Raw genomic sequence first — 11805 nt, forward strand, 5'->3', positions numbered from 1 at the left:
CCAGTGGCGTTGTAAGCATCTCAGTACTGACAGGGGTTTCCACGTGGTTCTTGTAGGACAAAAGTTCTCCACCTGTGGGATGAGACCCCTTTTGGGGTCCAATGGCCCTTTCACAGGGGTCACCCAATTCATAACAGTAGCAAAATGACAGTGATAAAGTAGCAACACCAATGATTTTCTGATTGGGGCGTCACCACATGGGGAATAGTATTAGGAAGATTGAGAACCACTGCTGTAAGGTAAGTTTGGGAAGAAAGAAAAAGGGCAAAATTAGAAAGTAGTTTTAAAGGTTTATTTCAGAGCTCCCGGGTGAGGTTTGTTCACGGGTCCCTAGTGGGGAGGGGGAGGCTTTTTTTCACAATGTCCTTGGAGTGTTTTTCACTTGCCCCACCAACTCCTGTTTCTGCCTAACATACCAACCTTTTTATAAGGGGTGTTGTAGTCTGGCTGCTTCCTGCAGGTAGGGAGCATTGTGGGTTTAGACACTGTAGCAGGCAGAAGAAGGGGTGGGGGCTGGTGGGCGAGCAGGTATATGAGTGGAGAAGTTTGTATGTGCTGCTGGATAAATCTGAGAAAACATGGAGCTAAGAGAGAAAAAAAGAGAGATAAGGATTAGTGGCCTAATAGGGGCAACAGCCAGGCAGCTAAGGGGGATTGCAACCAGTCAAACGGGGAGTAATTTGCCCTTCTGTGATCATGGAGGTCTTCACTTAGGTGGGTCTGTTTTCTACCTCTACGAGCCCTGATTCATTGATGTAATATCAGTACTCTTACCTGACAAAGAGGCAGGTACCCCTTTTTCAGCAGTTAGAAGATCTAAGACCCATCTGTTTTGTGGGGCTACTTGGGCCAGAGAGGTGAGCTTGCACTGTAATGAGGCTGAGCCGGACTCCAAGGCGAGCTGTGATCAGTCTTCAAAAGCTTGCGCTGAGATGAAGGAGTGGCCGAGCACACCTCCCGCTATTCCTGATGCCGCAACTAAACAGGTTAGACTTACACCTACTGTTATAGGAAGGGATGTTGCTCTCTTTGACCTTTGGACAGAAAGTTACCACGCCAACTCAGACTGACCATACAGGGTGAGCTGAGGAAGTACGGTACTTGGAAAACGAGGCCCTGCTGTGGAAGAATTTACACATTTAAAGTTCCATTGCACCCAAAGAATTGACTGGGGTTGGAGAAAACCTCAGTGTTATGTTTGCAAGTTCCATGCAGAGAAAAGCCATCTACATTCTGATGTACTTCCTCTGGCTCCCATAGCAGGACCTGACTCCGTGGAGTGGTACATTCTGTTAGGGGCGTTTTTTGTGGGAACTAGCTTATCAGAGTTGACGGGGACTTTGGAGGGAGGCACACAGGAAGCAATGAGAAACATCTGTAAGCACACGGGCTTGATTAAGGAAAAGGGTGTTGGTTTATTTGCATCCAGGAGGACAAGGCAGTGATCTAAGGTTTGTGAGGTATTTGATGGTGGTGTTGGTTCCTGCCTGGAGAATGTTGGTGGAGATTTGAATAGTTTGCCTGTGGCTCCCTCAACCACCTCTGGTTCCAGGGGTCAGAAATACAGAGGTGGAATGTTCCATCCTGAATAAAAAGGTTGACTCAGGAAAGACTCGTTCCTCATATGCATTGTGTCTTTTCCATGACCACCAGTATGGACACCCACTGTACTGCTCAGGCCACAGTTAACAGTGGTCCTGTTTTTGGTAGTATAGGAAGCAGGCAAATGGTCTAGAATGAGTTGTGACTGCTTAGGACTGAGGAGAATGACAAGGTCACCTTGACACCCTTGGAGAAAGCAGTCTTCCTGGCCGATAAGATGAATTATTTCAGTTGACAGTGAGGTGGAGGTTTCTTTGGCTTTACAGCACCACACATAAGAGGTATGGGCTTCAAGCATCGTCAGTAGGGTTATGACTAAGACTAAGGTGTGTTTGAGTGGGTTCCCAAACCTGACAAACGTAGGAGGCCTCATGAGGATTAAAGGGGACCGGGGTGGGGGGGAATAAACAAGTAGACCAGTAATTAACTGGTTGTGAGCAATCCTTGTGAGATCTCGCTACCTTCGAACCACCTTTTTTTTACTGTCCTATGATTTTGCTATCCACAATTGATCTACTTTGTAAAAATTTCAAAACATAAACCAAGGAAAACAAAGTTCAATTCCCCTCAAACCACCTACAACTTACGACAGACCCGCCTCACGTTGAGCTTTGCTATCTTTCACATTCTGGCACAACCAGACATTCTACTTCAAGACAAAACTACTCTTTTTCCCTCTTTAAAACAAAACACAAAAACCTATTACCAATCATTCTGTTTTCCCTCTTGCTTTTCAGCCCATGCTACGACTTTCAACTCAGTAAATACTAAGTCATTTCATCTATTTCCACCACCCCCAAAAATGCTACACTTTAATCATTGTGATTTTCTTAATTGGTTCAAAAACAGTATGGGATGCACAACTGGCTTGTTATCCACCAGACATGTGAGGGCCCAGAGGACAATAGGTGAGAGGGACAGCTGTCAGTTCCCATGACAGAGACCTGGGCAGGGTGCAGAGGGTATCCCCCGTGTCGACCCACAAGGACAGAACCTTACCCCAGGGGTCTTCAAACTTTTTAAATGGGGCCACTTCACTGTCCCTCAGACCGTTGGAGGGCCAGCCTATAATTAAAAAAAAACTAGGAACAAATTCCTATGCGCACTGGATGAGTCGGCTGCTAAGCAGGACAGGCAACGGCAGCAAAAACACCGGCAGACTGGATAAATGGCCTCGGTGGGCCGCAGTTTGAGGACCCCTGCCTTACCAGCTACCTTGATTGTTACCCTGGGCTCGGCGAGGGTGATCAGGGTGGTTGAGTCCAGGCTCGGTCAGTCCTTAGCAGCTGGCCCAGTAGCGTCAAAGGTGGGTCAGAGCAACTGATTTTCTGAGACTAGGTGCCAAAGGGCAGTCACCCTCCAGACAAGCTTGGCCGGCGGACGAGGTTGTGGGCAGCGGTTGGCCCAGTGACCTTGATGGCCACACCTGAAGCAGGCTGCTGGAGGTGGTCTGAAACTGCTGGTCCCAGGGCCTGGGAAGGATGCCAACAGTGTCCTGGTTGCTGAAGGCCTCAGGGCTGCCATCAGGGCTTGGGCTTTTACGTTTGCCTTTTGGCAATATCGGAATTCCCTGTCTGCCTCTGCCTGCTCCTGTCCGGTATTGAAAACCTTAAAAGCCATATTTACCAGATCCCAGACAGGGGTCTGAGAGCCATCCTCAGCTTTTAAAAACAAACAAACTTTTGTCTAATGCCTGGTGCTGATTGAGTGATGAAATGTGTGGCTAGGACAGTGGCCCCTGCTGGTGAGATGGGGTCTAGGCAGGTGTATTGGGCGAGAGCTTCAGTCAGGCAATATTTAAATGCTGCCAAGTTTTCATCTGGCTTTTGAATAATTTCCCTGAGCTTGTTAAAGTTGACTGCTTTCTGGGAGATTGCCTGGAGGCCAGGCAAGACCCACTGGAGCATTTTATCTCCGTGCACCCCAGCACATGGCAGAGTAGAGTTGGTTAGGTAAACCTGGTCTGCGTGCTGTTGGGCAGTGGTAAAAAGACTCTCGTGTGAGAGTGGAAGATCATAGGCTTGTGACAAATAGGGAAATTCTTTGATGTAGGTGGTGGAATTGTTGGAAAAGGCACCTAAGCCCTTTTACCAATTTGGGACAAGTTAGTGAGAGAAAAGGGGACATGGGCGAACCCCCTTAGATGCCTGCAACTTCCCCTAGAGGAGGGTTTGGTGCCAGCTGGGGTGATGACTAACAGGGGAAGACAAAGGAGAGGGCATAGGTTTGCAGTGGAGGGGGTGGATGAGGGAGGTGATAGTGAGGGGCTTCCAGGATAAGGAGGTGGCCTTACTTGGGGCACAGACAAGGAGTCAGGGGGTCAGTACTGTCGGGTCCTGATTGGAGAGCAGTGGGTCTGTCTGAACTGGCGAGTGTTTCTGCTTAGGAGAGTGTTGGACTAGGACAGCGGTTCTCAACCTGTGGGTCGCCTAGACCATTGGAAAACACATGTTTACATTACAATTCAAAACAGTTGCAGAATTACAGTTATAAAGTAGCAACGAAACAATTTTATGGTTTGGGGTCACCACAACATGAGGAGAATTTGAACAGAGTGACAGGCGTGTAGAAGGAAGAAAGATTGGATGTAGGGGACCTCAGGCCATTTGCTAGTCCGCTGGCAAAGGTTACTGAGATCAGTCAAGATCTTGACATTGAAAGTACCATTTTCTGGCCATTGAGAGCCATTGCCTAGTTTGTATTGGGACCAAACCGAATTGCAGTAAAAAACAAGGCGCTTGGGCAGGAGGTCTGGCGTTAAGCGAGGGCTGAGAGATGATCAAGATTCAGGCTTGGAATTTTTTTGTTTCCCACGCTGTGAGGCGAGGTTCTTGGTAGGAGACCAGACTAGAGAATCAGCATCCCGAGTACCCAGCTGGGTCGCTGGAATGGAGGGAGGGGGAGCCCCAGCTCCCTGGAAAAGGAACAGGCATCCCCGAGTGTCTGTCCTTCGGATGGAGAGACTCTGACGTGGGCCCACGGTTTAATGGACAGAGGCCCTGGTGGAAGAAGCCCGCAATAAGGGACTGTGACCGAAACAGCAGAGATAAAAATTTGGTCAGGTACTCACTCCCTTGTGGAAGGATGTCAACTGAGAGGCCCTGGTCCGAGGGAAGAGAGGATGGAGGAGAGGTGAGGCACGCCAGGACGCCTCTACTCCTCCCAAGTTTCGTACACCAAATGTAAGGTCATTTTGGTGATGGAAAGAAAGAAAAAGGGCAAAGGCAGAAAATAGTTTTAAAGGTTTATCTCAGAGCTCCTGGGTGAGGTTCATGGGTCACTAGTTGGGGCCGGAAAAGTGGGGAGGGGAGTGTACAAAGAAAGGGACAGGAGCATCCTTAGCTCCCAAGCAGGGTTCACGGGTCCTCAGTTGGGGGCCTGGGAAGTCGCACTGCCCAGGTGAGAGGTGGAGAGTTTTATAGCCCCGGTCCTTGGGGAGGGAGTAGCTGGGGAATTTTCTATTGTGATTTGGTTGTGTGCAAGGCCGGGATGAAGCTACAATGTTAGCCTTCTGCATCTGGGTTTGGAAGGCCACGGAATGGGAGGGGGAGGCGGAGGAGGCTTAGGTTCTCACTTGCCTAGGATCTTTCTCCACTCGCTTGCCCAGCCAACTCCCGCCTAACAGTTCCTTCAGCTACAAAACTCCGAAGGCCTCAGGGTAGCCTCACATGGCTTCTCCTTAGGAATATGTTGCAGAGAGAGAGTCTCCTGCCTCCAAGGAGGAAAATTTGGAGTTCCCAGATTTTTCAGAAGAAGGTCATGCCCACACAGAGGCCTCATTGGCTATGACCTGATTGACAGGCTAGACTCCACCCCTTCACTCTTAATCCTCAAATTGACAAACGATTCTAGAACTACCACACATAATGTCATGTCAGCTAGATAAATCGGGTGTAGGGTGGAATCTAGCCTGTCCATAAGGCCACAGCCTGAGATGCCTCCTGGTGGGTGTGGCCTTCTCATGAGGAGGATTCTGGGAACTTTGTCTCTCTCTCTCTGCTTCGCCTTTCTTAACACAAGCCACTTCAATCCACACTGATGACAGCCGGGGCCCCCGAGATGGATCCACTGCCATTGGATCCAAAAAGCTTTGCATCCACTGGCCTGTGATCTTCCTGCATTCTGTATCATCACGTGTGAGTCAGAAGAGGGATTAATGGACTAGTATCGGATTTATGGGCTAATTTCAGACTTGTGGATTTGATCTGGCCCAGCCTGGGATGTTTTCTCAATAAACAATTGCTCTGTGATATAAAGCTCTCTCTTATACACATGTGGGTATCCCTGGATTTGCTTCTCTAGTCCACCCAGTCTAACGCAGGCCATTGCTTCATTCTACAAGCATCTTTTGCACACCTAATTCCTGCAGCCCTGCTCTGGGCTCCTTTCTCTTGGATGAGGACACACAAACAAGAAGCATGCAGAGAGTTGTCAGTGCTCCGCAGCAGTTAAATAGGTGAAGTCCCATGAAACACCTGGATGACTCCTTTAGCCTGCGTAGTCAGGATAGTTTCTCTGAGAAGGCGAGCTGTAAAGCTGAGGTCTGAATGGCAAGAAGAACCCAGCCAGGTGATGATCAACAGGGAGAGCATTCAGGGAAGAGGGCGCAGCTGGTGCTAAGAGCCTCGGGTGGGAATACGCTTGTGCTGGATTTAAGACAAGTGTGACTCGAGCCGATGGAGAAGACAGAGTGTGACATGAGGACTGGCGGGGAGAGGGAGGCAGGATACAGATCAAGAACCACCGACTAATCAGTAGAGGGGGAGTCATGCCCTGATGTGACAAAAGGCCACTGGAGACTTTACGCAGATGCAGTTTACATTTAAAAAGCTCAGCTGGCCACAGCACGTTGAAACTGGATTGTTTGGCGATGAGTGGAGCAAGAGACTGTTGCAGAAGTCGAGGAGAGAGAGGAGAGTGGCTCGTAACCCTCTGTGTACTTAGCAGCAAGTGAATTTAGCATTTGGTTTGGAGGTGGTGTGTCCAAGGACCAGGCCTAATGCACATCCTACCTGTTACCTGTACCCACGAGGTAAGTCCTGAAATGGAGAGAGCAGTTTAGAAAGTGTTATGGCTGATTGATACTGCTACTACATCCTCATGAGCTAAGTGTAGACTAGAGTTAAAAGCCAAATCAGTGGCCACTGAGTCAATTCTGACTTACGGTGACCCAGGTGTGCGGGTGTTGTCATATTTTCTTGGGGAGCTTCATGTGGGGAGAAGGATGGGAGCCAGAGGCAACATATGACTTGTGGGCCTGACTCAGCTCACGATGAGAATTTTCAAAAGAACTGCTTCTTCACCACAGTTTGAGAAGCATTGCAAGACTTGCCAATAGGTGGAGATTAATGTGAGAAAGAAAGCAAGAAATTGAGAATAGCTTGAATTACAAAATTCTATAGACACTGATGCTATTTACCAAACTACTGTGAAGCCAACAGGAAGGGTTTTTTTGGGGGTGGGGGAAGTATTGACAAGGAATGAGCTCTCCATATGGAGTAAAGTGGGCAATTGGTTTATAAATCTGGATGTGTAGATAATTATGGAGTAAAGATAGAGCCTGTGGGTGGCATTAAAGAGCTGACACTCGGTGGGATCATGTAAGGAAAGTGGGATGGGATTGAGAGAGGCATGGGCAATTAAAGTAAGCTTAGAGGATATAATTATTGGATATGAGACCACCAAAAAACCAAGCCCAAGAATACTGAAATCATATGGGTGACAGGATCAGGAAGTAAAATGGAATGCGTGAGACAGTTGTTAAGGCCATCAATACATGACAAGGGTTTAGCCAACGTCCGAGCAAGGGAAAGCTTGAATTTCTGGGGGTAGCTGAGGTAACTCATGACGGTGAAGTATGTTGGGCTCACTCCTGACACTATCTTAACAGAAGGTTGGAAACCTATTTGAGTTGGATGGTGCGAAATCCCAGAAATGCAGGTCTCTATAGCACTTGGAATTCCAAGACCTGAGTTTGAGCTCTGATTCCATCATCCACGAGCTGTGTGAGGTTATTAAAGTTAACTGAAACCTATTTATTCTCATCTATAAATGGAAATAAAATGTAGTGAATTGCCTAGTTCACACGGATCATTTGAGATAATGACTGCATAGGCACTTCACAAGCTGTAAAATGCAATTAAAAATGGATATATCATGAATTCTAATCACTGATCTCTAAGCTAGAGCAAGATCAATTATGTATTCTTCCTCTCGTCTGCCACAATACCTACCTAGTTCTTTGTGTTCTAGAGATTACGATAGTATTCAATCTCCAGCTTGTAAAATGACTGTCTCAGATTAGAGGTTCTTGTTAGCATCCCTCTCAATAATGTTTAGCCTTAATACTTTAAAAATTCTGAAGGGGAAAAAAAAGGCCCCAAATTTCTTTTCACTAAATCCATTTAAGTGAAGCATAAAGCAACACTTCTTTCAAGATGAAAGTCATAAAACAGTTTGCATGTTTTAACCTGATGATCCAGTCAATCCCCACAAAATGTTTACTTCTGAATCAAGTAAAACACCTATAACCAAACTCCAATGCACTGCGACTGAGGCAACGTTCATTCAGAGTGACCCCAGAATAGAAGTGCTCCATGGGGTCCATCGACTGGGACTCTCTTTACAGGAGTAGAAAGCCTCCTCCTCCCACAGAGCAGCTGGTGGTTTCAAACTGTGGACCTTACACACACGTACAGCAATCCCAAGTTCATAGAGCAGACACTCCCAGTGTGACTAGCTCCACGTCTAGAAACTTGATGTGGGGAAATAGTCTCCTAAACAGAAACGCTGAAGATGTTCTCAGTGCGGCCGTGAAGGAGCGCAAAGCTAGAGGTCCACTCAGTGGAGGACTAAGTAGCTAAGTAAGTACTGACACCTCCACTCAAAGGAACATGAGAAGACCATTAAAAATGGCCGTTTCACGAACCGCAGAACACAATCCACTAATGCAATGCACATGCAAAATCCACCAGCCAAGAGGGTAGGCTATGGTAAGCAGCCTAACAAGGGGATAAGGAGTGGGGCCAGAGGGAGTGAAGGACCGTCAGAAAGGGACGCGTGGAAAGTTAGAGACCCTCCTGAAAGCGTTCACACAACTTTTTTTTCAAACAATAATCAACGTGTGCACACAGACCTGGTTTGCGACCCTTGCTGAGCGTGGAAGACAAGATCCAGAGGGGAACTCGGTATGGTCCAACACCCCAACAACGCAATGTCTTTGTGTTGCTTTACCTCTCTTTTCTACCAGCCATTGCCAAGGCTACGCAGAACCTACAGGCGAAATTCAGGATTAGAGTTTATTAAGGAAGTTAGCATGTGAGAAAAGCTCAGGGCAGTTCTTTGCCAGGATGGTACAAAGTTTCAGGTCGGAAAATAAATGCCCAAAGGGGTATACCGCTCTGCTGGAAGCCTCAACCCAAAGGCATTCTGCGCATGCTACACACCCAGCTGCCTGAACTCAAACCCACTTCCAGGAGTCAGCACCGCCAACATCCCCAATTAGTGCCCAGAGGCACCCACCTGCACAAAAGCACCACTCACTTTACTTGCTTTGTGGGTTGGGAAATGCACCCCCCTCCATGCTCTGGCTCCATACTCTGATTCCGCTGCTGCTCCTCTGATTCCAGGAGGTTCACTGCACAGGCATCTTGGGTCCAGAGGACGTGCTCCCCTCCTGGCTCTTGCTGGTGCTGAGATTCCCTCCTCCTGCTTCTCAAAGGGCTCATTTTCTACCCAGCAGGATGGCACTGCGGGAGTCCTATTCACAATTACAGGTTAATCCTATCAGGGTTCCCCCACCTTCTTCCCCAGAGCCATGCAGAGAAAGGCCATTTAATGAGCATTAGAGACTTGGGCTAGAAGAGGCACTTTAAATTATTCACCGCCCCTGCAAATGCAAAGGTTATGCCTACTTATAGACAAGGACCAGAGATACGTACAAAAAATAATAATAATAGCTAGTCTTGGTGGGTACTTGGCTAGATTACGTTGCACCTTTCCACCTCAGTTTCTCCCATTATCAAACAGGAATTTGAAACTTGCTTCCCTAATAAAGCTCATGTCAGGTTTAAGTGCATAGAAAAGTATCCGACACACGGTTAATAAAACAATTCTTTCCCCCCTTTTGCTTCTCCTCCTCGTCAATATTATTTTCTTATTAGCTACTTCTCTGATTTTATTACCCACCATCCTTTTTTGCTCTCTCAACTCCATGTACTCTAAACCACACCAAACAGATGCCTAGCCGCAGGGTTTGAGTCTGTAAATCTTCACAGAAGGTTGGTTGGCAAGTTTGAACCCCCGACTTTAAAGTTAGTAACCCACTGCCTAGCCCACTGAGCCACTCGGCTCCTGCATGCACACGAGTTTTCTTGGTGTTTCTCCAACACGTTTGCACCCAGGTCTTCAGCTTTCTTCCTCCAGAATTTCCCTCAGTTGATGTTTCCATGGGCCCCTTCCTCAGAGATTCCCCGGCTGCCTCCCTTCTCTGTCACCTGGGTTTATTTTTTGTCACTGAGCTTAGCACCACGTGGCATTTCTTGATCCGTCTGTGCAACAATATTTATTCTCTGTCTACCTTACAAGAGAAGCCCCATGAAGACAGTTATTTGTTCAACTTCAAAACTCACTGTGGAGTCGATTCTGACTCTCAGCGACCCTACAGGACAGAGTAGAGCTGCCCCTGTGGGTTTCTGAGACTGTAACCGGTCTGGGAGTGGAAACCTCATCTTTCTCCCTCATGAGGCTTGGTGGTTTTGAACTACTAACCTTGCAATTAGCAGCATAACCCACTATGCTACCAGGGCTCCTTTTATCCAACCTGGTTACCTCTTATTACAGTCCCTGGAAGGATCCCAGGCATACAATAGAGATTTGAAAAGAATTTGTTGAATAATATTGGATGTTTGGGGGAGACTTTGTGCCTTGCTTTTTTTTTTTTCCTTTCCCTAAATCCGTTGGTGGCAATGTTATGTATGTAATAAATAGTAATCCACTTAAAGATACGTTTATCCTTACAGTTGGTCTCAGTGTGTAATCCTCCATCCTCTTTTCTAACCTGTTTGGCAGGTCGGCGGTGCAGAAGCTGGGAGCAGACGTGTTTGAAGAGGTGTATAACTACCTCAAGGAAGCCAGGCGGCAGCACGCCAGCGAGGCGGAGATCCGGGAGTCCCTGGAGAAAGTGGTGCCTCGGGCCAGCGACTGCTTTGAGGTCGACCAACTCCTTTACTTTGAGGCGCAGTTGCTGGCCACCACGGGAGAGGGGCCCACGCCCTAGGACCTTGGCCAGGCAACTGTGAAAGCCAGCAGATACTTGTGTGGACCAGCTGAACACATAGGTTGGGCTCCAATGTATGAAAAGTGGGCACAGAGCTGGGCAGGAGAAGGTGCCAGAGGCCACTGAGTGCCAACAACCTAGGTGTCCAGGCCGAACTGTGTTCCACAGGGTTTCCAGTGGCTGGTTTTCCAGATCACCAGGCCTTTCTTCTGAGGCACCGCTGAGTGGCCTCCAGCTTCGGGGGCAGATGCTGAGTATGTTGATGTACTCAGGATCTCCCGGTAGAGAGGAGGAAACAAGTCTACCTATGCTTATTAGGTCTTCTTCCCGAGAGGCTTGGGGATGGCTTTGGCTTCCTATAAAGCAGTGTTTACCAAAGTGGGTGATAACACCTCTGGGGGGGAAGGGGGGTCCGCAAAAGCAGATACCTACACTTCATCCTTGTTTTATAAAAGGTTACAAATTGGGCTGTAACCACAAGGTCAGCAGTTCAAAACCCACAACTACTACTCGAGAGGAAAATGAGGCTTTCTTTCTACTCCCAGTCTTGAAAACCCATGGGGACAGTTCTACTCTATCCTCTAGTGTCACTATGTGTTGGAATTGACTCCATAGCAGTGAGATTTTCTGTTTTGTTTTGAATGGGCCATAATGCAGAACTTTTTCATCAGCAGGGGTACACACCAAGTCAGTGGTTTTTTTCCTGAAAAGGGGGAAGTAGGCCACACAAATCTGGGGGCCTATGGTATAAAGCATTACACACACACATGCCCCCCGAGTTCCCTCAGGGCTTCCAGCAGGGTGCCAGCCTGAGAAGAGAGAGCTCAGGGCCTGATGCCCTTGGGTCTCAATGGTTGCAGCTGGACTGCTCGCAAGGATCAGTGGGCCTGGCCTCTGACACACACCCTCATGGGCTGTGCAGGGGT

At 47.9% G+C, this 11805-nt stretch overlaps 1 protein-coding gene across 2 annotated transcripts in view; it reads left to right on the plus strand.

Moving 5' to 3' along the window:
- The window catches only part of NEK11 (NIMA related kinase 11), a 295896-nt gene extending 284568 nt beyond the window's left edge, over positions 1 to 11328 (plus strand). For both annotated transcript variants that reach the window (XM_030887665.2, XM_045297456.1), the window contains one exon: positions 10672 to 11328. In XM_030887665.2, the coding sequence (XP_030743525.1) occupies positions 10672 to 10879 (208 nt within the window). In that variant the 3' untranslated portion in view covers positions 10880 to 11328. The remainder of the gene's footprint in view (positions 1 to 10671) is intronic.
- Positions 11329 to 11805: the final 477 nt, after the last annotated feature.

This window comes from Echinops telfairi, unplaced genomic scaffold (assembly GCF_000313985.2).
Source record: "Echinops telfairi isolate 266 unplaced genomic scaffold, ASM31398v2 ScPeMD7_7420;HRSCAF=8458, whole genome shotgun sequence".
Classification (NCBI taxonomy): domain Eukaryota; kingdom Metazoa; phylum Chordata; class Mammalia; order Afrosoricida; family Tenrecidae; genus Echinops; species Echinops telfairi.